We start from the raw sequence: 27,538 nt of genomic DNA, 5'->3' as shown, positions 1-27,538 counted from the left end.
AATTGTAGAGGGCTGAAACTCTGAAAAGGTGTCTACTACAACATGGATGAAAGACAGGTGACCAAAAGATTTATAATGGATCACATGCATTTGCCGAATTTCATTGGCTCTCAGACCACAAGGGTTCTTCCCTGGAAAGAGTATAGGAGAGTAGAAAGGAAGGCAAGCTGAACAGGCTTTTACTACGCTCCTAGATTCCTCTTTTGTTATCCCAAATTGCAAACTTAAAGCTTGAGCAGCCTGATAATATTTAGAATGAGACTCTTGGTCATCTGTGCTAGAACCTGGATTTGGTTCATGGTTTTTGTCTGGCACACCCTTCCCTCCTGGTTATCCAGGCCCTCCAAAGACCCATTTGATGTAGAGATAATGTAATAATCTTTGTATTTTTGAAATTCTAAACCCCAGAGGTTAGGGCTGAATTCTTGAAACTTGGTGGTAAATTTACTGTCTTGGTCTGGCTTGGCACGGTTGAGCAGAGGTGTGTTTTCCTTTCTAATAGTGCATTTATCTTCTTGGTATTTATCAACTATATACACTTTATAATATTCATACTGCCCAACAGTTTTCAAGTCCACCTTTGGGCACATTATATCCAGTTTGTCTCCTATCTGTGGATATAGCACCAGTCTTTGTCCAGGTAGAAATTTGTAGTTCTCGTTTTCTTTCCCCTCCTTCCCATGTAGGTACCACTTTGAGACTCTGGGAGGGGTGCAAGTGTCTGGGGATGAGCAAATAGAGGATGTGCAGCTCCTCATCCCTAACACTCTTTCCCTTTGGGGCTGCTGTGATGCCTGGGTCCTCTGTGGTCAGCATCTTATGGCTAAGGAGAATGAGGAGAATAAAAAGGATGTAGTCTTATACCTGGCCTTATTCTGATTGCCCCACTATGGGACTGACCTCCTGCTGACCTTCAATGAGTCTAAAACTGGGAGTAGGCCAGCCAAGGGCATTGAAGCTCAATGTCCACCACCCTGGACACTGCTTGACTTTGAGAGGCTAGTGACTTCCCTGACTCTCCTGGACCCCAGCATCTTTGGCTCCTAGGAAAAATACTGAACTGCTCCTCTGCTATTGGTGTCTGGATGTCTGAATTCCCCAACAGAAGCAAGGGATTGATATTTGGGGGTTCCCCCATATTTCTGTTCCACATACAGACATAAGGCACCACCTTTGCAGAAATAAACTTGCTTTGTACCCCAAAAATGTAGTTTGGGAATTCCAATATATCAGATCTAAAACTGATCTGGAAATTGCACATTTAATCACTGGAGTAAATTGTGTGTGTCTGAAGGTGGGGGAGGGTGATCACTTTGGTGGAAGGATAATTTTTCAAATACTTCAAGATGTTATTTCCTCACCAAATCATTTATTGTAATGAAAATCATTACTAGTCATTTAAATGATATATAATATGCTGTGCTCTCATCTTCCTCATTGCCAGTTTCTGGAAATTTTATAGTTAATATCCTTTTCTAAACTATAATACATTGAATTGAGCAGAATACTCCAGATGTAGTCTAACAAGGTCAAACTACAATATGATTATGAAAATTCTCATATTGGAAAGTATATCTCATAATTTAGGAACATTTCAATATGCATGTGTGGCTATGTATGTATCTCTCTCTCTCTTTCTCTCTCTCTCTCTCTCTCTCTCTCTCTCTCTCTCTCTCTCTCTCTTTCTCTCTCTCTCTCTCTCTCTCTCTCTCTCTCTCTCTCTCTATATATATATATATATATATATATATATATATATATATACATACATATATATATATATATATATATATATATGGCAATGAAGGTAAAATGAGGGAAATTACATCTCATGAGGAAGAAAAACAGCACTATTATAAGTGATGGAAAGAAGGAAGAGGGATAAACATTGTGTGATTTGGCTAAAAGAGTTAATATTAGATATATTTAATTTCACCGAGAAACTTGTCTCACCTTATAGGGAAGTAGGAGGGAAAATGGAAAAAAAGAAAGGGAAAGGCTAATCAAAGGGAAAACAGAAGAAGTAGTGAGAAGGTATAAGAAATGGGAAGGGGCCAGAAAGGGGGAGAATTGTTTGAGGAAGGTGTTGGTCACGAGCAAAACACTGAGGAGAAGGGAAAGGGGGAAAGGAAAGAGAAAAGCATATTTTGGGGTAAATAAGATTTAGGGAAACACAGAATTAGTCATTTTAACTATGAATGTGATTGTGAATGGACTGAACTCTCCCATAAAATGGAAGCAAACAACAAAGTGTATTGAAAGCCATAATTTTACCATATGTTGTTTACAAAAAACACATTAAAAGCAAAGTGATACATACAGAGTCAAGGTAAAAGGCTGGAGAAACATTTATTATGCTTCAGGTGAAGTAAGAAAAGCAGGGGTAGTGATCCTGATCTCAGATCAAACAAAAACGAAATAGATCTGATTAAAAGAGTTAAGGAAGGAAACTATATCTCGCTAAAGGGTAGCATAGATAATGAAGCAAAATCAATATTTATCATATATACACCAAATGCTATAGCATTGAAATTCCTGGAGGAGAAGTTAAGAGAGCTGCAAGAAGAAAAGACCAAAACTATACTAGTGACAAATTTCAACCTTTCTGTCTCAGAATTAGATAAATCAAATCACAAAAAAAAAAAAAAAAAAAAAAAAAAAAAAAAAAAAAAAAAAAAAAAAAGAAGAAAGAAATTAAGGAGGTAAATAAAATCTTAGAAAAGTTAGGTAGGATAGATATTTGGAGAAAATTAGAACAAAAGGTTTGGCAACTGTCAATGTTGTAAAATTACCCATGCATATATCTGGTATATAAAAACTATTAAATTAAAATAAAATAGAGAAGAAGGAATTCATCCACACTTGTCAATTTACACCTGAAATTCTTTATATACTTTCTTTTTTTACAATATCATATTTTTTTTTTATAGATTAGGAAAGTGAGAACCAGATCAAGTAGATAATCACCTCAATCTGAACTTAGGCTATATGTCTTTGTTCATATTTTTTGTATGTTTTGTTAAGCTCACATATAGTAATTTACTTTAAAACATTAAATTGTTTTGGAGTATAACATTTTATAGGTTTCTCTCTTGTATCAGTTATTAAAGAGCCACTGAAATCCCTTCTTACTCAACTTTTTTTGATTCTGTGATATAAATTCAGTCCTGTTTTTAGTCTGTAGTTATTAGGCCTGAATGCTATCATCTACTATGTTATCCTAGCCCAGTTCTGTATCATTCACAGATTCATTTAATATGCTCCTTTTAGCCTTCTCAAAGTCAGTAGAATGGAAAATCAAAGCCATGACACTTCCACAAGATCCAGAGATTCAGTAAATAATATTTATTAATTTTTTTCTAGCTTGTGATTTGGGGGATACATTTGTTCATTTTTTGTGAATAAAACCAAAACTACTTCCATCTTCGGATACACATTTCCTTTTTTTTTTAAATGCTACCATATAACATATTTTTACTACCTTAATTTCTGATTGCTTAACAGAAAAAGTTTTGTAAAGCTTTCTAAGAACATATTATGTCAATTGCCCTTCTATAAAATTAACTACTAAGTTTAAAAATGAAAAGTAATAAAAACTGCTTCAAGGTAATCCTTAAAAGATTCCTTCTTCGAAGGTCCAAGATAAAATTTCCAAGGAATTACTTGCATCATCTAGATATGAAATTGGAATATGAAGTTTCATGTTCAAATTTTCATAACAAAAAAGAATAAATTTCTCATGTACTATAATAGCAATACTGAGGTTTCATCTATCTGTTCTAAGCCATGCTTCTGAAACAGAATAAAATGAATTATGTCAATCAATTATAGAGTTGATGATATTTTTATCAAAGTCCAGAAACTGGAGGAATGTTCTCTAGGTCTCCATGACTTGACCAACAAGAAAATTGTCTACACAAAGCAAATTAGATTTTTCAACAAAAGCTATTAATCCTGGTGTGTTTTGAAGCCAACCCTTGACTGAAGTGTGATCTAATCAACGTTTTTCTTTGATAAGCATTTTTTTCTTTTTTCTTTGGGCATTAGAGTTTATTTCACAGATGTAATTTTCTCTGATGTTACAAAAATATATCTATAAATCAAAGAAGAAAAGTTTGAATTTACAGAATTTCTTTTCTGTTTTCTCTATTGTAACATTCATTTTCAAATACATAAAAATGTGATAGTGTTTCTGTGCTCTGTTAGGGATGGAAAAGGAGCTATAAGATAGCTCCCATTCTGAAGGAGGGCCACATATGCAGTATAGTGTGAAGGGAGCCAGTCTCAGTCAGAAAGACTCCACTTCATGACTCCAAAACTGCCTCAGATACTTATTAGAGAAGATAATGAAATTTGTCCTTATCCCTTCATAATTCTTACTCAATTTCACTGAGCTATTTCAATCCACATATAATTCCACACATTTATATGCAAAGTTATATAAATATCCATATGTACATATGCATGTATAAATTATATAATATACATTCATATTCTTATATATGTGAGTACATATACATATGTGTGTTCATTGGGAATCTGACATGAATTTTTTATTTTTTTTTTTATTTTTAAGCACTCAAAAATGTTATATTTATTTTTGATTAGATTTTACACACAAATGTTTGAATTCATGTTAAAAGTGATAACCCAAGATTTCTTACATAGGATGGATAGTTGTTGTTGGATCTATTGAGAGATCATGGAGATTCATTTAGTAGTACTTGGTGAAGTCTACTTATTAAGATGTTGGCAAAATGAGGGTAAGATTTTCCTACCTTCCATTTTTTATTACTTTTATAATTATAATTTTTTGACAATACGTATGTATTGGTAATTTTTTACAACATTATCCCTTGCACTCACTTCTGTTCCGAATTTTCCCCTCCTTCCCTCCACCCCCCTCCCCTAGATGGCATACATACATGTTAAATGTGTTATAGTATATCCTATATATCCTAGATATGTGTGCAGAAATGAATTTCTTGTTGCACTGGAAGAATCGGATTCAGAAGGTAAAAATCAACTGGGAAGAAAAAAAAAATGCAAACTGTTTACATTCATTTCTCAGTGTTCCTTCTCTGGGTTCAGCTGATTCTGTCCATCATTGATCAATTGAAACTGAATTAGATCTTCTCTTTGTTGAAGATATTTACTTCCATCAGAATACATCTTCATATAGTATTGTTGTTGAAGTGTATAATGATCGCCTGGTCCTGCTCATTTCACTCAGCATCAGTTGATGTAAGTCTCTCCAAGCCTCTCTATATTCATCCTGCTGGTCATTTCTTACAGAACAATAATATTCCATAACATTCATATACCATAATTTACCCAACCATTCTCCAATTGATGGGCATCCATTCATTTTCCAGTTTCTAGCCACTACAAAAAGGGCTGCCACAAACATTTTGGGACATACAGGTCCCTTTCCCTTCTTTAGTATTTCTTTGGGATATAAGTCCAGTAGTAGCACTGCTGAATCGAAAGGTATGCACAGTTTGATAACTTTTTGGGCATAGGTCCAGATTGCTCTCCAGAATGGTTGGATTCTTTCACAACTCCACCAACAATGCATCAGTGTCCCAGTTTTCCCACATCCCCTCCACCATTCATCATTATTTGTTCCTGTCATCTTAGCCAATCTGACAGGTGTGTTGTGGTATCTCAGAGTTGTCTTAATTTGCATTTCTTTGATCAATAGTGATTTGGAATGACATGAAAATTTTAAAAAAGAATATTCTTTGGTACTACTGACACTTATTGAAAAACCAAACTTTTATTTCAAAGAATTTATTTTTTTATTGAAAATACTTTACCACAACACAACTGCCTCATGGCATTTTTTACCTCCATATTTCTAAAGGTATAGATGAAGGGGTTTAAAAAAGGTGGCAGAATAGTGTAAAATATTTCTATCATCTTATCAAAGGAGAACATAATGGGAGGCCTTGCATACTCAAATATACATGGAATGAATAACATAACCACAACAGTGATATGGGAGCTACAGGTAGAGAGCGCTTTCTGTCGTCCTTCTTTGCTATATGTTCGCAGGGTATACAGGATGACCCCATAAGAAATAAGTAAGAGGAAAAAAATTAAAATACAAATGAACCCACTATTGGCTATCACCATAAATCCCAGATCATGTGTATCAGTACAGGCCAGTTGCAGCAAAGGATACAAGTCACACATGAAATGATTGATTATGTTTGGGCCACAGAATGGTAATGGTAAAATGAAGAGCAGTTGAATGATAGAATGCAAGAATCCTCCTATCCAGGCTACCCCTATAAGTAATAAACATATACGCCTACTCATGATGGTCACATAGTGTAAGGGTTTGCATATGGCCACATACCGGTCATAGGCCATGGCTGTGAGGACAATCACTTCAGCAGCACCCAAAAAATGTTCTGCAAAAATCTGAGTCATGCAGCCTCCAAAGGATATGGTTTTTTTCACATACAAAGAATCTACTATGACCTTTGGTATGATAACTGATGAGAAAGTTGCATCCAGGAAAGACAGAAAGACCAAAAAGAAGTACATGGGGGAAGCAAAGAGGGAGGGACTGCTAGTAATGGTTACCACAATAAACAGGTTTCCCCCAAGGGTTGCAAGATAGAGCAATGAAAACACAATGAATATGATTTTCTGAACATCTGGATTTTGGGTAAGTCCCAGGAGAATGAATTCAGTCACTTGGCTTTGATTTTCCATGATTATGACATGGAGATTGTTGTCTTCAACATGCATGATCTGTAACCAAGAGATAAAAAGGGATCTTTTCAGTATAGATTGTAATAACAGGAAAACAAATTGATATTTAAATCCTTTATGATCTTAGATCTTTTCTAAATGGTTCCTTTGGCTTTAGTGCCATAAGCATCTTTACATAATTACAAGGTAAATGTTTACAAATTGGTTTGTGAATATGGCATATAGGGAATAAGATTTTGCCAGAGGAAAAATTGTTCAAATGTATAGCAAATCTCCCAGACATGTATATACGTCTATAGTTTCTGATATTTAGTTGGGGTGAAACAGATTCTGTATTCATAACAAATAGAAAAATTAATCCACACAAGAGGTTTTAAAAGACAGTAAAATGTCTGAAAGGCAAAAAAAAAATACATGTTTCTTTTTTTTTTATTGTTGTTGTTTATGGTAAATGGATATGCACTTATACTTTTTAACACTCTCTGAAATACTATCATTAGAGAATGATTAGCATCACTAAGGTCATTCTTAATTTTGGTAAACACATTTTAGGGAGGACATTGAGAACAGGCCCAAAAGCAGCCTCAAATTTTGTTCTCAGGAAGATTAGTTGAAGGAACTGAGAAAGTTTTGATTGGGGAACAGAAGAACTAAGACCCTGTTATGATTTTAAGGATCTGAATATTCTTAAGTATAAGAGGGATTCAAATTATTTTGCTTAGCCTTGCAGGGAAAAAAAAAAAAAAAAAAAAAAACTAGGAACAAAAGGTTAATGTTGTTTCAGTGAAAGATTCCTGTGTGATTTAATAAAAATTTCCTTACAATGAGGTTATTCAAAATCAGAATGTAATGTGCTGATACAGTTATGATGTCCTTAAAAAATTATAAAGAAAGGCAAACTTTTTGAAGCAATGTTGAAGTATTGAAGTATGGATTCACGTTATTTATGAATTGTACTACGAGGTCTCTTTGTACCATCAAATTCTATGTGTTTTTAATTGCTATAGCAGATACTTTCTTTGTAAAAAATGATACAAAGTAAGCAGATAAATACTTACAATAATTACCCATTTATTCCATAAAATAAATTTATTTATTGTTTCATAAAATCATATAATTGTTGAGGGAAAAGAGAGGAGAAAATAAGGCATTTAAAAAAGGAAATGTGTATCCAAAGATTGGGAGTAGTTTTGGTTTTATTCACAAAAATGAACAAATTTATCCCCCAAATCACAAGCTAGAAAAAATTAATAAATATTATTTATTGAATCTCTGGATCTTATGGAATTTTCATGGTTTTGATGTTTTTCCATTCTACTGATTTTGATAAGGCTAAAAAGAGCATATTAAATGAATCTTCAAATGATACAGAGCTGGGTCAGCATAACATTGTAGATGATAACATTCAGGCCTAATAGCTACAGACTAAAAACAGGACTGAATTTATATCACAGAATCAAAAAAACGTTGAGTAAGAAAGGATTTCAGTGGATCTTTAATAACTGATACAAGAGAGAAACCTATAAAATGTCATACTCCAAAACAATTTAGTGTTTTTTAAAGTAAATTACTATATGTGAGCTTAACAAAACATACAAAAAATATGAACAAAGACATATAGCCTAAGTTCAGATTGAGGTGATTATCTACTTGATCTGGTTCTCACTTTCCTAATCTATAAAAAAAGAGAATGCTTTTTTCCCCTTATTTATTGAAAAAAAGTAATAATCATATCGTGATTTTTAGACTTGGGTTCTACTCTTACTATTACCAAAAAAAAAAAAAAAAAGTGAGCTGATATGAAAAAGTGTAACAATTCATTTATTGATCACTGAAAAATTGTTCTGGAAGAGGGAAAGTGAATAACCAAGACAAAACAATATAGCAACTTCTTCACTCCATTAACCCACCAGTAATCAAATCATACACACTTGCACAAAACAAGCGCACATAAACAAAAGTTATGAATCATGGTCACATTTCTGTCACTAACCAACTGTGTGATTGTATATGTTTTTCTTTTTTAACAAATTATTTTCCCCAACTATGTAATGACTTGGTTTGTCTTAATGGTCAATATTGTTTCTCCTTCTTTCTCAAAGAGCACCATGACATTAAAGAGGCATTGCCATAACATGCAAGATAATTGGATTTAAGGAAAATGGACTGTACAAGTTCATCAACCACACTTTCTCCTCCACTGTCTTCTGGGTACAGTGGCAAGATATAAATAAGGAGGACTAGAGATTACTCTGGATGCAAGAGGAGATATTGGCCTTTTTAAGCTAAGGTCTTCAACAGATCTCAGTTTGACTGAGGCTGCATCCCATTAAGGGTAGAGAGCAATTGAGGCAAAGAATCTCCTTTTTCACCTACTCAAAAAAATCTAAATAAATAAATAAATCTGTGTGGGAAAGACCTTCATAAAGTCCCTTCTAACATCTGCCTTCTACTGGGAAGGATCTATCACATTCAGTTTGAAGAAGGAATAGAAATGTAATAAGTGATACCTAACCTCAAGGATTATTTTTCTCATTATCTCTATAGCAGAAGATAGTGGGATAAAACACATGTACATCCGCATTTACATATGTGCATACATATTTATAACTGTTAAGTGCACATATATATATATATATGTATATATATATATATATATATATATAATTTAGATGAGATGACTTGTCAGAAAATCAAAAAAATGCATGGAAAGAAAGTTAGCTAGCTAGTTCAATGAATGACAGAATAGATGTATAATAGAATAAATTATTAAAATCAGAAGAATCCTGAATGATTTTTAGCTTTTCAAATATTAATGTATATTCTTCAAACCTGTCTCATTTTTTTAACATTACAACAGAAAATGAATACAATAAAAGTTTCGATAGAATTTTACTGAGAAAGTGAGCAGAAAACAAGTGCTAGTGTCATGGAAGGATTTCATCCCCTTATGAAGTAGTCTATTTATACTGGAATTCTTTGCATCTTTTCATAAAATTTTATTTTATTATGGCAAGGCAATTGGGTTAAATGACTTGCCCAGGGTCACACAACTACTAAGTTTAAAGTGTCTGAAGCTATATTTGAACTCAGATTTTCCTGACTTGACAGCCAATGCTTTATACACTATGCCATCTAGGTGTTCTCTTTCATAATATTTTAGCTAAACAAAAAGGACTATTGGATATTCTAGGCTAGAATGTTTTTTTTTGTTCTAGTATCTTTTATTCCATTTCTAATATGGACAGGGAGCAAAAGTCTTAAAGGTTGCAAGAAAGTAGAATAATGTATGTCAACTTACCAGATTGAAGTACAGTATAAGACTTTGTCTCCTTCTTCATTCAGAGGCTTATTCTAAAAATCTGCAACCTCTCTTACTTAGCCTGAGAATATTAAATGTTGGTAGAAGCTTTGGTAAAGAAGAAATTTCCATTCTGGCTTTATCTCTAACTGCAAATTATGAAAGAATTTCCAGAGCTAGAATCATTCAAGAGAGAAGATGCACATAGTTCAGGTACAGGTTCTATAACTATCAGGATTGTTAAATAAAAACAAAAAAACAAACAGACAAAAATAAAAACATTACCATTCATCTCAACTGTAAGCTTTTACACCTACTATGTTTTTCAAATATTAATTTCTTCTCCCATATTAATCTGTTTATTGGGGGAGTCTCTTGAGCATTCTTGAGAATATGGCATCTGCATGAGACTTCTGAAATAGCATCTTCTATGCTAAACAGCTTGTCAAGATGCACTTCATGACTCTCCCACTAAGCTCCTTTTCAGACAGATGTGACACAATAACGTTTTTTGGAGAGAAAGACAAAATATTCTGCATTTCAGTTTTCAAAACTCCATATAGAATTCATGATCATTTCAATCTTCCCATTACAGGAGTGAGTCTATAGTTCTAGCCTTTTGTTCCAATGATTGGCTATTCAATAAACACTTAGAACTGAATGAGTATCCAATTGTTCATGAAATTGGCAACTTTGAAGGCTTGGGGAATTGTCTCTCCCCCTCCAGGGAACTAAGGGATATCTCTTACCAGAACAATGGCAACACAGAACAATTACTTGTCTCTGGTCAGTCCAAGAACTAATCTACCTAGCCAATTAGTCATTGTCTGAACAGGGACCAATCCTTGGCAGAAATGAGAAGCAAGTGATCCTTGCTTCAACAATTCTTCCTCCTTTCCAGTGGAATAGAATTTTCTCTCTGCATGTGATAGTTTCTGAGGACATTTGAAATATTTAGTTGATATTTTCAGAATAAAATGCCTTTGCTATCATTCCTTATCAATAACCTTTCAATGGAAAATATCTTTACTTTTATAAAATGTAGAAATTTGGTGCTTTTTTCAAATGAGAAGTTGTGTAATGGGCTTTTATGGAAGACTCCAGTATCAACTATTTTCTTCTAACCTCTGCCTTTTTTGAACTTCCAAATCACTTATTACCAAACCACAAAAATAGGAATAAAAAGTTCTTTAAACTATGTTGGGACCCTGGATATCTTTGAATCAGCCAGAGTCAGGATAAGCAAAAGTCTTTGCTCTTGGTCTTTTGAGGTGGTGGTCAGGGGATTAGATCTAGCAATCTCCACACCTCCTTCCTTTCTCTCCACCACCTGAGAATGACCTTCCTCCTCCTACTCCACCTACTGATATCACTTCCCCTTCTTTGTCCACACCCACCAATCAAGCCAGCAAAGAGTTGAGTAGGTTCATCCTCCAAACATGTAAATAGAGAATTGTCCAATTGGTAATTAGCCTCACATACTTGGTTATCCAAGTGCATCTGCTCAGTTCTAGTCCTTTACAGAACTTGAAAATGACAACCCCTTATAGTCACCTAATTAAGACTGGGGAGAAAATCTGTACAATTCTCAACATAGATGCTTTCCACTGGGGGAAAAAAAAATACTGAAATCTTAACTTGATTCATTAAAACAATTGTATTTATTTCTAATGCATAATTATTCACAAGAATAATATGTAATAATTGGTCAAAATCTTTGTCAAAATGTAAGTAAAATATAACCAAAAAATTTACTTTAGCTACTTGTTTAACTTTCCCAACAAAAATGAGGTTAGATTGATAGGCCCTGTTCTTGATAAAAATTATGCTAGCTCTTTGCAATAATCACTTCCTTCTCTAGATATTCATCAACAATCGTTTTAATGATTTGATCTAAATTTTTTGAAGTAGTTGAAGCTAAGATCCCTGGTCAATATATATTTTTTCAGACAATGTAAGTTCAAATAAAACAATATTTCTAAATGGCTTAACACAATAACTGACACATATTAGGTATTACATAAATGCTTCTTTTCTCTTTTTTTCTTGATTGGGGCTATTACCTCATATTATTTATCAAATATCATTGACAGTGGTTTAGCAATCACATATGTTGTTTATTTTAAGACGTTAATACATAATTAACCTAAAGCAGGTGGGTTGAATTAATAAAGAGAACTAAATGGTTTCTTAATAAATCAATAGTTATTTTACATATTTCTTCATTGTTGATCATTTTTGTTGTATTATTTCTAATCTAAAGATTATACATACATATATGTATATGGCTCCATATAATTTCTTCCAAAGAACCATATATTGATTCATTCCAATTAACTATATCCATCTAACTGACCAATGGGCATTAGTTATCTATTTGACTATTAAATATTCGATATTTATGAAATCTAAGATCTTTGTCAGAGAAATCTTCTGCACGTATTTTCTCCAAAGTTTATTGTTTTTCTTCAAATTTTAATCCTCTTTGTTGCATCAATTCCAACATATTTTATTTATATATAATCAAAATTATACATTTTATCTCTAGATCTGTTACATGTCTGAATCGTGTACTCATTTTCAGATTCCTTTGGTAAAAAATATGAGATAGATATTCATGTATACTAAATTTCTACCAGATTGCTACTTTCTAAGTTATTCTTACACTTTTTGTGATATACAAAGTTCTTGCTCCAATTGTTTCAATTTTTGGATTTATCAAACATTACATGACCCTGTACATGTACTTCAGCATATTGCTTACTTTATCTGTTCCATTGAGAAGCCGCATTTTTATTCTCTTATCAAGTTGTTTTGATTATTACAATTTTGTAACAGTTTGAAAACTAGTCTTTCAAAGTCCCCTTCCTTCCCATTTTGGTTTTCATTGATTCTCTTGATTTTAGTGGTCTCCCCCCCCCCAGATTAATTTTATAATTGCTTTTTTCTTGTTTCTTTGGAATGTCACCAAATAAATTAATTTAGATAGTATTGTCATTTTTAATATATTAATTTAGACTCCCAGGAAAAGTTAACATATTTAGAATTATTTATGTGTTCATTGTAGAGAATGTTTTGTCATGGTATTCAAAGAGTTACTGATTGTGTCTTGGGGGTAGACTTCCCAAGTATTTTATAGCATGTAGTCATTTTTTTTTTCCCTCTGAGGCTGGGGTTAAGTGACTTGCCCAGGGTCACACAGCTAGGAAGCATTAAGTGTCTGAGACAAGATTTGAACTCAGATCCTCCTGAATTCAAGGCTGGTGCGCTACCCACTGTGCAACCTAGCTGCCCCTCATGTAGTCATTTTATATGGAATTTCTCTTTCTGTCTCTTCCTACTGAATATTCTTGGTCATATTGAGAAAGCATGATAATTTCTGTGATTTTACTTTATGTGCTACAATTTTGCCTAAATTGTTAATTCTTATATCTTTTCTTCTTAGCTTTGCTGTGGCTAAGAGCTGTTTTTATGAAAACAAATACAATTTATAAGATTTTGGCTAATTTGATTTTAAAAAGAAAGAATTTATGTCCAAACAAGAAATAGATAACATAGTTTTGATTAAATTAATCTGAAAAGTTTTTGCACAAATAAAATTTCACATGCAACCAAGATTAGAAGGGAAACAAAAATCTGGAAAATTATTTTTACAACCAGTGTATCTGATAAAGGCCTCATTTCTAAAAGATACAGAGAAGTTACCTAAATGTATAAGAATATAAGCCATTCCCCAATTGACAAATGGTGCATAGATTAAAAAAAGTTCCCAGAAAAAGAAATTAAGACATTCACAATCATATAAAATACTCTAAGTTATTATTGATTTTAGATTTTAGAAAATGTTTTTGTATTTTTATTTGGAAATACAAATTCAAACAACTTTAAGGTATCACCTCACACATATCAGATTGGCTTAGATGACAAGAAAAGGAAATGATAAATATTAAAGGAGATGTGTGAAAAATGGGACACTAATGCATTATTGTTGGAGTTGTAAATTGAACCAGTCACTCTGCAGAACAATTTGGAATTATGCCCAAAGAGCTATAAAATTTTGCATATCTTTTGACTAAGCAGTGCTGCTGTTGGTTCTATATCCCAAAGAGATCATAAAAGAGGGGAAAGGACCCACATGTAAAAAAAAAAAATTGTAGTAGTTCTTTTTGTGGTGTAAAAAAATTGGAATTTGAATGGATACTTATTGTTTGGGGAATAGCTGAATCAGTTATAGCATATGATTGTAATGGAACACTTATTATATAAGAAATAATAAGCAGGTTGATTTCAGAAAAGCCTAGAAAGACTTACATTCATTGATGCTGAGTGCAGTGAATATAACCAGGAGAACATTGTACACAATGTGATAATCAACTATGATAATTTTACCTCTTTTAAATAACACATTGATGCAAGAAAATTGTAATATACCTAGATGGAAATTGCCATTCATAGTCAGAGAAAATATATGGAGACTGAATGTGGACTAAAAGATACTATTTTAACCTTCTTTTGGTTTATTTTTATCTTGTGATTTTCCGTTTGTTTGAATTTTTGTTTCACAATGTGACTAATATAGAAATATGTTTGAAAATAACTGTACAACATAAGCTGTGTCACATTGATTATTGTCTGGTAACAAAGGGGTGTCTACTTACCCATGCACCAATTCTTGTAAGAATGTAAAATAAGTCTTCCTGAATTCATCAGTGAGTTAGTGGAATTCTTTTAAAAATATGTTACTTTCAGGTTTGATTTTCTTTATTACTCCACTTGTTTTAGAAGCTTATGGGGCTTAAGTATAATCTTGAAATAACATGGATGTGAAAGGAAAAATCCCACTTTATTACTGATGGATAGAAAGAGAAACTATACAAGGTGTAAATTTTAGAGATACAGAATGCTATGGATCTCAAATAGAATAAATAATAAAAAGTTACTTCATTGAGGCTTTCATACTGTGTCAGTTTATTAGAAAGAAAACTAAGAGCAAAAGAACTTGTTATAGATGTACTCCTATTAAAATAACATCAGTGCTTTGAAATATAAATCAATTTTATTTTTTAATTACCTCTTTATCCCGCTATGCCTCACAGTGGGAAAAAAATAAATTCTTGTAATAAATGAGTGCTAATGAAAAATAAATTTTACTATTGGCAATGTCAAAAATCATTTATTTCAATCTGAACTTATTTATCAATCTTTGTCCAAGGGTTATTTTAGCATCAGTCTTCTAAAAACTTGTTGGTCATTCCATGACAGAAGATTTCAAGTGTAACACATTTTTTGATCTTGTAATATTTTTTAAAATAATTTTTATTGTAGACAATTTTTTTCTCATCAACTCACTCTAAAAAACATCATTAATTTCTCAGCAAGTTACTCTAATGCTATTCATTTTGTCATTTTGTACATCATAATATTATTCCACTCCAAAATTTTTAGCCATCCCCTATTGTGGGAACTCCTTCAAAAGTGAATTCATTTTCTTCATAAAAAGAGCTACTATAAATATTTTTGTATGGCATATTAAACTCTTTCCCTTTTCTTTGAACAAATTAAAGAGTGACTCTGGAACAGGTACTATAGCATCATAAAAAGGTTGATGTGTTTTCTTAAATTAATTAATTTATTTATTTTATTGAAGCTTTTTATTTTCAAAACATAAGCAAAGATAATTTTTCACCATTAAACCTCACAAAACCTTGTGCTCTAATTTCCCTCCCTTCCCCAACCCCCTCTTCTAGAAGGCAAGTAATCCAATATATGTTAAACATGGTAAAAATATGTACATGCAATATATGCATAAGTATTTATATAATTATTTTGCTGCACAAAAAGAATCAGATCAAAAAGGAAAAATGAGAAAGAAAATAAAATTCAAGCAAAGAACAGAAGAAGTGAAAATATTGTAAGTGATACAGGTTCAGTTCCCAGAGTCCTCTCTATGGGTATAGATGATTTTTATCATCACACGATTATTGGAACTGGCCTAAATCATCTCATTGTTGAGAAGAACCATAACCATCAGAACTGATTATCATATAATCTTGCTGTTGCTGTGCCCAATCAAATTCTGGTTCTGCTCATTTCACTTCGCATCTGTTCATGTAAGTCTTTCCAGACCTCTCTAAAATCATCATTCTCATCGTTTCTTACTCAACAATAATATTCCATAATATTCATATACTATAACTAATTCAGTTATTCTCTAATTGATGGACATCCATTCAATTTCCAGTTTCTTGCCATTACAAAAAGGGCTGCCATAAACATTTTTGCACATACGGGTCCCCTTTCCCTTCTTTAAAATCTTTTTGGGATATATATCCAGTAGAAACACTGCTGGATCAAAGGGTATGCACAGTTTGACAACTTTTTGAGCATAGTTCCAGACTGCTCTCCAAAATGGTTGGATCCATTCACAGTTCCACCAACAATGTATCAGGGTACCAGTTTTCCCACATTCCCTCCAAAGTTCGTCATTATCTTTTCCTGTCATCTTAACCAATCTGAGAAGTATGTAATTTATAGTAAATAATATTGTGGGATATTTCACCTTTAGTTGTCTGATTGCATGTCTTATCAGAGTTTTTTTTTTCCTCAAAGTTATTTTTTTTTTAATTCTGTTAATGCTATTTAGATTGTGCTCATTTAACTCTCCTTCAGTTCACGGAGGTTTATCCAATTTGTTTTGCATCATTTCTACCAGGACTATAAAATTCATTATATTCAAGTACCATAATTTGTTTAGTGGTTTCCTCATAGATGGATACCCACTTTCATTCAAGTTAGGGTTTATTATTATAAATATAGATATATTCCCTTTCTTTAGGATACTTAAGGGTATAAGCTTAAGAATGGCATAACTGGATATACATGCACATTTTAGTATAGTTTAGAATAGATTTCTATACTGTTTAATGCAATGTTTGGATCAATTTAAAGTTACACCAATAATGCAACAGTGTGACTATTTTCCCATACTCACTGCATCAATTGTATCTTGTCCAACTTCATATATTTAGAAAGCCAAGGATTCAAACTCAATTTTAATGATTCCAAATCCAGCAATCATTTTACTGAGCTACTCTATTCTGGTTATGTTAGTAAGTAGTTGTGACATTGTAAAACAACTTACCAGTATTATTTCATCTAGGAAATGAGGACTTTAAAAAATAGACAATATATAAGGTTCATTCCAGTTTTAGGCCAAATTACTAGATTTTTTTTCTTATTTAGTATTACCTTTCATTTATTTGCTTTAAAATATAGAATGAACATATTGTTGGCTTGGAATACCATACATCTGATCCACTCTTTGTCAATAAATTAGTGACCAAACATATATTAAGTACTTTCTATAAATCAGCCACTGTGCTTGGGCAAGAATACAAAAAGAGAAAAACAGAAGAATCCCTATGTTTTAAGCATACATCTATTTGAATCTATTTGCAATCCAAGATTATTAGCAAAAATAGAGATATGTTCATATTCCAGCTATATCATTTCTTTATTTAAAATGATTCTTGGAAGTATACAGTGTGCAGAACAGAAAGGCATCTCAAATCAATTAGTTCATCCTGCTTACATGTGGATGAGGAAGGCAGATATGAAGAAGGCAGAAAAGTTTTCATTTGAGCCTAGACCTTTTAATTCAATGAATATATTTATTTTCCATTATTTTCTGATACCTTTCTAAAATATTATCCCCATAATTTTCTTATAGCATTTTTTACATCTGAGTTTCTCAAGGTATAGATCATGGGGTTAAGCATGGGAGTGAGAATGCCATAGAATATGGCCACAATTTTATCAATAGGCAGAGTACACAAGGGTCTCACATATGTGAATATGCAGGGGACAAAAAACAAGACAACCACAGTAAAATGGCTACTGCAAGTAGAGAGGGCTCTGCTTCTCCCTTCCACACTGTGAAACCTCAAGGAACGCAAAATGATGATATAGGAGGCAGCTAGCATGAAGAAGTTCAGCAGGCAGATTACCCCACTGTTGGCCATCACCAAGAGTGCAGTAACATAGGTGTCTGTACAGGCAAGCTCCAGCAGTGGGTAAAAATCACAAACAAAGTGATCCATCAAGTTGGGACCACAGAAGGGTAACTGAAAGACAAGGAGAATCTGAATTGTGGAATGTAAAAAGCCACCCATCCATGCCAACAGTACCAAAAGACCACATAGACGTTGATTCATTATTGTCACGTAATGCAAAGGCTTACAGATGGCCACATAGCGGTCATAGGCCATTACTGTGAGCAGGATGATCTCTGTGCCACCAAAGAAATGCTCTGCAAAGAGTTGGGTCATGCATCCATTGAAGGAGATAGTTTTCTTGTCATACAGGCAATCTGCAATGAGTTTTGGGGCCACTGAGGTGGAATAGCAAGTGTCAACAAAAGATAGATAAGCCAAGAAAAAATACATAGGTGAACTTAGTGCCTGGCTGCTGACAATGGTGACCACAATGAGGAGGTTACCTACTATGGTAATGACATATATAACAATGAACATGAGGAACAACATTTTTTGTACCTCTGGAATCTCTGAGAGCCCCAAAAGAATAAATTCTGTAACATTTCTTTGCTGTTCCATGTAAATGAAGGGACCAGTGATAATAGTTACCTGTAGTCCAAAGAAAGAAGTGTTATCAACTCAAGGGCCATGGCCAGATGAAATTCTGAAATGTAAACTATATTTTTTAGGTTCTATTTCATTTACCTTTAAAAGGTTCCATCAAGTGACTTCCTATTATATTAAGGAGAATATTTCAAATCTTCCATTTGCCTTTTTAAGACTTTCAGAACCTTTTCCTTTCCCAACTTTCCAATTTCTTAACAATTTGTTCTCTTCCATGCATTTTACAACCCAATGATACTGATTTTTTTGTTATTTCTAACACAAATCACTCCATATTCCTTTTCTGAACAGTTTCACTAACTTTTTTCACATCTCTAACAGTCTTCCTCTTGATATTCTCCTTTAGCTTCTTTGGTTTGCTTCTAGTTTCAACTAAGTTCCACTTTCTACAAGAAGCTTTAAGAAGCTCCTTAATCTCAGTGTTTTTCTTCTAAGAGTTACTCCAGTTTATCCTGTACAAGTTTTATTTTCATAAATTAGGTCCACAATTTGACTGTGAGTTTCTAGTAATGAGAAATTGGATTTTGTCTTTCTTTGTATCCCAGAATTTAGCATAGTTCCTGGCATATACTAGATGCTTAATAACTATTAGTTTATCCAGATGTTCTCCAGAAGACTATAGTTCTCGTACTGGGAAGTTTCCACCAAATCATGCTTGCTCTTTTGCAAAGTACCTCAGACTTTAAAATGAGCTGTCCTTGCCACATCATCAAAATCCTCATTTCTTCAGCACTATTCTGGGCTCAGAAAGGTATCAGTGGAATTACTTAGAATATCATAAACTAAGATATGGAAAAGATTGCTTAACTCATGTAGTCCAATTCTGTCTTTTGATAGAGAAATAAACTGGATTCAACTGAGGCAAAATGATTTCCCAAGTCATAGTGTTAGCAGCAGAAATAGAATTTGAAACTATTTTCTTTGATACATAGAAATTGTGCTAATTTGGCTCATCTCCATAGTATTAAGTGTCTTGTAGACACTAAATAAATAAAAGTTTGTTAAAAGAAATTTGAGACAAAGACTAATTACAAACAATTCATCTTGACCTTATCAAAAATGTATTTTCCTCAAAATAAGATATTTTATAATGTGTATAAATTTTTAAAGAGACAGTATGATAAGAGAGTGAACAATTTCCACTCCTCTCCAAAGATACCAAACATTCCAATGTCCAGATTTGCTTTAGTAAGTAATTATGTAAAAATGCAAACTATTATAGTCATTCCATCCAAGAATGATTTCTGAAGAGTCTACTAAGACAGAGCAGAATAATAATATTTCTATTTAGAATGAAATAGATAATATTAATATCTGACTTTTAAAGATGAGATAATAAAGAAGAGAACTTTCTAATTTTCATATTCATCTGGCATGAGTAAGAAAATATACTGGTAAGAACAACTCAGACAGGTGAGAGGAAAAACAAGAAGAGTAAAAAGGGTATCTCAAAAATCTAAGTGTAATTTAGGCTTGAAATTGAATTGCAGAAAGATAATTGATACAACTTGTATATAAATAATATTTTTTCATCCTTTAATATTTTACATCACTTATTCATCTATCTATCATGTCTTCTCTATCTATTCAGTTATCATTTATCTATTACCTACCTGTCAAATATCAATCCTATCTATGCAGCTATCAATATCTAGCTATTCATCTATTACTTATCTATCTAACTATCAATTCTCTATTTACTTCTATTTCACTGTCTATTCATTTATCATTACATCTATGAATCTATTCTCTCCCTTTTATCTTTCTATCCATCTATCATTTATTTCTCTATTTCTACCTGTTTCTATTCAGTCCATTTTTCTCTAGCCACATATCACCTATCTACCTACTATGTATGTGTTACTATAATCTATTTATTTTGCATCTATCTCATCCATCAATTTATGCATCTCTCCGTTTCTCTTTGTCTCTCTCTCTATGTGTTTCTCTCTGCCTGTTTCTATCTGTCTGTCTCTTTTCTCGTTTAATTTTTAATCACATGATCAATTGGCTTTCTGCTCTGCACTTTAGAGAAAATTTCTTGAGAGAACTGAAAGCTTAAGTGACTGGCCTAAATTCAAACAGGTAATATATTAGAAGAAGAATTTGATTCTATTTGTTCCTGACTTTGATGCTGCCTCTTTACCTACTAGGCTAAAAGGCTTCTTAAAACAAATTAATTAATTAAACAAATTAAAATCAATTATTGTAATTAGATTAAAAATCTATTCGGGGTCCATTCAAGACCTTTTTGGAACCATTTGTATGCTAGACTGCCTGTGAGTAGGATAATGAGAGAGTATGATAGGGCAAGTGTAATACTGGTTGTTGGTAGTTGGATGATAATGATACCTCATCTTATCCAGGATATCCCTAAAGTATTAGTGCAATTTTAAGTTGTAAGTTTGAAACTGCAAAGAGACAGTTGGGACATCTTTTTTTAATGTCTTAATGCTTGCAGTTTTTTATGCTTGCAAATTTTTAATGCTTGCATCTTTACCTGTTTTATTTTGTTAGAGCCTCAAGAACAAAAACAAAGAAACAAATAAAAAGCCTGTGAATTGACTTCCAGTTCATTCCTAGTCCCATTCACAGCTAATAAAACATATATCTTTTATAGATAAGACCAAGAGAAATTAAATGAATTATTGATGGTTGCACAAATGCAAAATATAAATGAGAGGATGTTCTTTGAGTCACTTTGAGCTTACAAGATCATTTGGACAAATTGTATAAACTGAAAAGGTAATCATGTAAATTAATACAAGATAAGTTATCTAGAGAGGCACTACAGTATGCATTAGGTCTCTAGCAGTGATAAGATAAAGTGCAATTATATAATGCTTTAATATTCAAAAATGCTTTGTATATGGCAATTCATTTGATCTTCATGAAAACTTCTGAAGTAAGTGATATATTTAACCTCATTTTAAAAGTGAATAAATTGTGACTACCCAGGTAACTGGTGTAAAAGTTAAACTTAGGTCTTCCTGACTTCTAAGTTTTACCTAAAGTAAATGTATTCATTGTTCAAGGCAAATTTAAATTTAACAGTCAATCACACCATTCACTTCCCTTTACTTAACAGACCAGGCTGTTCTTAAATAATTAAATACTTTCCCTCACTAAGAATTTACTAATACTTCATAGCATGAGAAGGAGTTATACATTGCTAAAAGAGAAACACCTATAGTCAGCTGCTTCTTCTGCCTTTCACAAGAAAGAGAGGGTGAAGCAGGATTAGGGAAATATTTGAAAACTCTATCATAAAGCCCTTCTTCCCATTTTTTTTTTTTACTTTCCATAGGAAGGTAAGAAGATTGTCCACAAATATTTCTGAAACTTGATTAAACTGTAATATTAGAAATAGTATGATTTATTCTTTATAAAATTACACTTTTTGAGCTTCTGATTTACAGATCCAATTTTTTAAAAGAAGGAAATGCTTGTATAATTTCAAAATTAGGGAAGCCCTTTTAGTTGAAGCAGTTAACATCAGCTATAATCAATATTTTGATTAAATTAGTTAAAAATAATTCCCTTACTTTTTGTTGTGTTTTTCTACTAATTAGCAAAAAATTAAGAGCTAGCATTTAAAAGAAGAAAATAAAAAACTTACATGAACTGCCCATATAGATGTTAACAACTTCTGTATATATTGGATTTTTATCATATTAGAGTACTATAACAGCAGCTTACCTGTTATAATTAACTTCACATCTTGTCTGTTAGTTAAAGAAAAAATGTAATTAGCTACTTATATAATAAGCAAAATATCTATGCAAAATGTCTTAATAAAAGAAAAGAAATTTAAGTCAGGAAGAAAATGGATAAGATTGGCCAGAAAGTTGTAAGATATTCTCTGAGCTAAAGTTCTCTCAATACCATCTCAAATCTTGGATGCAGAATTCCAAGAGTTCCAGACCCACTTAAGAATCCACCAAAATTCACATGTTTCTCCTTTTATGTCCTTGATGTATAGACTTCCAGATTTAAACCTTTTCAGGAAGAAGAAGAGCACTTAATGCAACTTTCTCATATGAAGATGTTAAAAATGTAACCCATAGAGGATAAGTCTTTTTCCTAAGGACAACTATCCAATTAATGATAAAATGCAGGTCTCTTGACTCCTAAATGATCCTGGTTTTCAAGATTTCACACTGTGTCCCATTTGCTCATTAGATTATTGAATTTATAATTTTTAAAATGTTTCCTTTCAGTTTTCAAGTACACTATTTCTCTAGAGAAGTTTTCTTGCTAGTGGTGACTTCTTTAAGTGTGATCATCAGGAGATTATTTTTTAAAAAAAGTATGTGATTCCTGGATGCTATTAAAAAAAAAAAAAATTAGAATTGTACCATAGGGCAAATCAGGAAATTATCTTCTAATACTTATCTAATTTGTCAATGGCATATAACATTTCTTTTGTAAAGGAACTATTAGGGATGATCAGTATTTGAATATTGGAGTCCTTTTTCTAATTAATCCCTTTGAGGGAATTTTTTGGCTGTAATTGAAAAAAAAATACATTTCTGCTTCTGAGTTTCTGCTCTGTATTTTATCCAATATCACACTAATACATGTTTGGGGGGACAAGAAATTTCTCCAAATGGCTACCAATAAAAAATGATTGAATATTTCAAAAGTCATTAAATGATCTGCATTCCCCCAGGTATATCACTTTTAGAACAAAGAACATCAGTATAAATATACTAATTGTGTAAATTGTGTAAATTCCTGTGACTTTAATCGTGCCTCTGTTAATACCATTTCTTTTATCAGAATCATTGCAATAGAAGAAAATTACCACCAGTTCCTAATTTCTCTTGAAGTCACCAAGAATTTTAATAACACTAATTATCTGGTTATTCTGTTCAACATTTTCGTTCTTGGCTTTGGTGAAGTTTGAGAGAACTTCACAAACCTATGAAAACTATGAAGATCTTCTTCAGCACTACTGCACAATTTTAGCCCCATTGCCTACAGGCTTATTTCTCACCTAAATTCCTCCCAATATGATGCTGCATAAAGAATATAGTTCTTGGTCTTGAAATCCATAAGGTCTAGGTATAAATCTTACATTGAACAGTTATTAGTTTTGGTCAAGTCTCTTAACCTACCTATCTCATTCAGATTTTTTATCCATAAAATAAAGGACTCTGACTCCCTGGTGTCTAATTTCTCTCTAAGATGATCACATTTTTACATTCACTCCAAGTGCCCTCATACTTATACAGTAACTAATATAAGAAATAGAACTCTTTTTTCAATCAACTCTAGGCAGCCAGAGATGGAAGAAAGAGTATTAGAATTGGGAGGTAGGGTAGGGCAGTTTGGATAATAGTTCAGTCATCACTTTTGGAAGACACTGAACTTCTCTAAGGTCTATGTTCTTCATCAAGGTGAAAAAAGAAGGTGTAAACCTAAATCACAGTCAAACTCTTATGAATCTTAACTTCCATTTAGATTAAGGTATTAGGGGGTTAATATATTATTATATAAATATATAATCTCTTCATGTTTACTGTGCCTTTTACACTAAAAGGAATAAATCTCTAAAAATAAAAATTTTACCATCAAATAGTGACAAATAATATTAACCATCAAATGATGATAATTCTATTATATATATATATATTTTTTTTTTTTTAATTTTTATACCTCATTAAATTTTTCAATAATGGAAAAGTATGACAAATATAATTGGGTCTCTATCCCAAATAAAGAATTTAAAAAATTGAAGTTCAGGAAATTTGATTAACTTGATTATTCTCACAAACTATTAAAAATATAAGAGGATAGTTATGTGGTGCAGTGAATGGAATATCCACCTGGAGTCATCAGAATTTACCTTCCTTGATTCAAATCTTGCCTCAGAAGCTTATTAGCTTTGTGACCCAGGGAAGATCATGGAACACCAATTGTTTCAGTTTCCTAAACTGTGAAATGAGCTGGAGTTTGAAATGGCAGACCACTCCAGGATCTTTTCAATGAAAACCCCAAATCAGATCAAAAAGATTCAGCTATAACTGAGAAACAACTTAACAATGACAAAACTAAATAAAATAGATGAATTTTGAAGCAAATTCTACCTGATAATTTTTCCAACTGCTTCAAATTGGACAGTACAAAAGATTTTTATCAAAACTTTCCTAACACAAAACCGTATATTAGATAACAGGAACAAATGCAAGCTTCCACCTTATATATCTTACAAAGTTATAGCAGATTATAATGAAAAGAGCAATACAATAATAAACAAAATAAGTACAAAGGAAATGATTAAAGTGTGATTTTTTCTGTCTGCTTGTCTTGTTTTTGTTTTTGTTGTTGTTCTGTTTTGTTTGGGAAAGGAGGATTGATATTTCTCAATCCTGGAATCAAGAAAGGTTTCTTTGAAGAAAAAGCACTGAAGTTGGACTTTAAAGAATTGGTAGAAATTCAAGAGACAAATGTCCTAATAGGATATACATTGAGATACAGATCTCAGCCTGATTAAATACACAAAGAAGACCAGGAACAACTCAGGGGTGGAGTAAGTCATGGGATTATATTGTACTACCCTTTGACTGAAGACTAATGGATGAAGGAATATATGAGATTAGTTTCAAAAATTATGATGACACCATCATTATGAGTGACTTGGGAATTTCAGTCATAAAATTTTTGAACTTTACTAATCAAATAAAAGAGGACACTGAATATAGTTTATTATTATTATGGCTTTTTATTTACAAGATATATGCATAGGTAATTTTTCAGCATTGACAATTGCAAAACCTTTTGTTCCAACTTTTCCCCTCTTTCCCCCCACCTCTAACCCCAGATGGCAGGTTGACCAATACATGTTAAATATGTTAAAGCATAAGTTACATACAATATGTGTATTCATGTCCAGTTATTTTGTTGTACAAAAAGAATTGGACTTTGAAATAATGTACAATTAGCCTGTGAAGGAAATAAAAAATGCAGGCAGACAAAAATAGAGGGATTGGGAATTCTATGTAGTGGTTCATATCTTGGACTTCTTTCCCTGGGTGTAGCTGGTTCAGTTTATTATTGCTCTTTTGGAAGTAATTTGGTTCATCACAGTGTTGAAGAGAGCCATGTCCATTAGAATTGATCATCATTATATAATGATTTTCTGGTCCTGCTTATTTCACTCAGCATCAGTTCATTTAAGTCTCTCCAGAGCTTTCTGAAATCATCCTGCTGGTCATTGCTTACAGAACAATAATATTCATATACCATAATTTATTCAGCCAATCTCCAATTGATGGGCATCCACTCAGTTTCCAGGTTCTGGCCATTAGAAAGAGGGCTGCCACAAACATTCTTGCACATACGGTCTCTTTCCCTTCTTTAAATTCTCTTTGGGATATAAATCCAGTAGTAACTCTGCTAGATCAAAAGGTATGCATAGTTTAGCAACTTTTTGAGCATAGTTCCAAATTGCTCTCCAGAATGGCTGAATGTATTCACAATTCCACCAACAATGTATCAGTGTCCCAATTTTCCCACATCTCCTCCTACATTCTGCATTATCTTTCCCTGTCCTTCTAGCTAATCTGACAGGTGTGTAGTGGTATCTCAGAGTTATCTTAATTTGCATTTCTCTGATTAATAATGACTTGGAGCATCTTTTCATATGGCTAAAATAGTTTCAGTTTCTTTGTCTGCTCATATCCTTTGACCAATTGTCAATTGGAGAATGGCTTGATTTCTTATAAATTAGAATCAATTCTCTATATATTTTGGAAATGAGGCATTTGTCAGAAACTTTGACTGTAAAAATGTTTTCCCAGTTTATTGCTTCCCTTCTAATCTTCTCTGCTTTAGTTTTGTTTGTACAAAAACTTTTCAATTTGATATAATCAATTTTTTTCTATTTTGTGGTCAATAATGATCTCTAGTTCTTCTTGGTCATAAATTCCTTCCTCTTCCATAGGTCTGAGAGGTAAACTATCCTATGTTCTTCTAATTTATTTATCATCTCATTCTTTATGCCTAGGTCATGAACCCATTTTGACCTTATCTTGTTGTACGGTGTTAAGTGTGGGTCAATGCTTAGTTTCTGCCATACTAATTTCCAATTTTTCAGCAATTTTTTGTTAAACATTGAGTTCCTATCTCAAAACCTGGAGTCTTTAGGTTTGTCAAACACTAGATTATTAATGTTACTAGCTGTTTTGTCCTTTGAACCTAATCTATTCCACTGATCAACCAGTCTATTTCTTAGCGAATACCAAATAGTTTTGGTGACTGCAGCTTTAGGTGGCCTAGCTGTACCATATCTAATTTAGATCTGGTACAGCTAGGCCACCTGCAGTTGATTTTATTTTTTTTTAATTAACTCCCTACAATTTTTGACCTTTTGTTTTTCCATATGAATTTTGTTGTTATTTTTTCTAGACCATTAAAATAGTTTTTGGGAGTTTGATTGGTATAGCAATAAATAAATAGATTAGTTTAGGGAGTATTGTCATCTTTATTATATTTGCTTGCCCACTCCAAGAGCATTTAATATTTTTCTAATTGGTTACATCTGACTTTATTTGTGTGGAAAGTGTTTTGTAGTTTGCGCATATAGCTTCTGATTTTCCCTTGGCAGAGAGATTCCTAAATATTTTATACTATCTGTAGTTACTTTAAATGGAATGTCTCTTTGTAACTCTAACTGTTGGATTTTATTAGTGATATATAATAATGCTGATGACTTCTATGGGTTTATTTTGTATCCTGAAACTTTGCTAAAGGTGTGGATTATTTCTAATAGCTTTTTTGGTAGACTCTCTGGAGTTCTCTAAGTATATCATCATATCATCAGCAAAGAGTGATAATTTGGTTTCCTCAT

The 27,538-nt window shown here is 32.5% G+C and overlaps 2 protein-coding genes across 2 annotated transcripts; both read right to left on the bottom strand.

Annotated features, from left to right (window-relative positions):
• Positions 1 to 4,121: 4,121 nt before the first annotated feature.
• LOC141546020 (olfactory receptor 4C15-like) lies at positions 4,122 to 6,726 on the bottom strand. Its single transcript, XM_074273495.1, has 2 exons — positions 5,828 to 6,726; positions 4,122 to 4,146 (listed from the first exon to the last, which is right to left on the bottom strand). Exons 1-2 carry the CDS (start codon positions 6,724 to 6,726, stop codon positions 4,122 to 4,124), a joined length of 924 nt encoding a protein of 307 aa, XP_074129596.1.
• Positions 6,727 to 17,733: 11,007 nt separating this feature from the next.
• LOC141545714 (olfactory receptor 4C3D-like) lies at positions 17,734 to 18,639 on the bottom strand. Its single transcript, XM_074272924.1, has one exon. The coding sequence runs from the start codon at positions 18,637 to 18,639 to the stop codon at positions 17,734 to 17,736; it is 906 nt and encodes a 301-aa protein (XP_074129025.1).
• Positions 18,640 to 27,538: the final 8,899 nt, after the last annotated feature.

This window comes from Sminthopsis crassicaudata, chromosome 6 (genome assembly GCF_048593235.1).
Source record: "Sminthopsis crassicaudata isolate SCR6 chromosome 6, ASM4859323v1, whole genome shotgun sequence".
Classification (NCBI taxonomy): domain Eukaryota; kingdom Metazoa; phylum Chordata; class Mammalia; order Dasyuromorphia; family Dasyuridae; genus Sminthopsis; species Sminthopsis crassicaudata.
The sequence above is the reverse complement of the archived record's forward strand: the minus strand, read 5'-3'. Positions and strand labels throughout refer to the sequence as shown.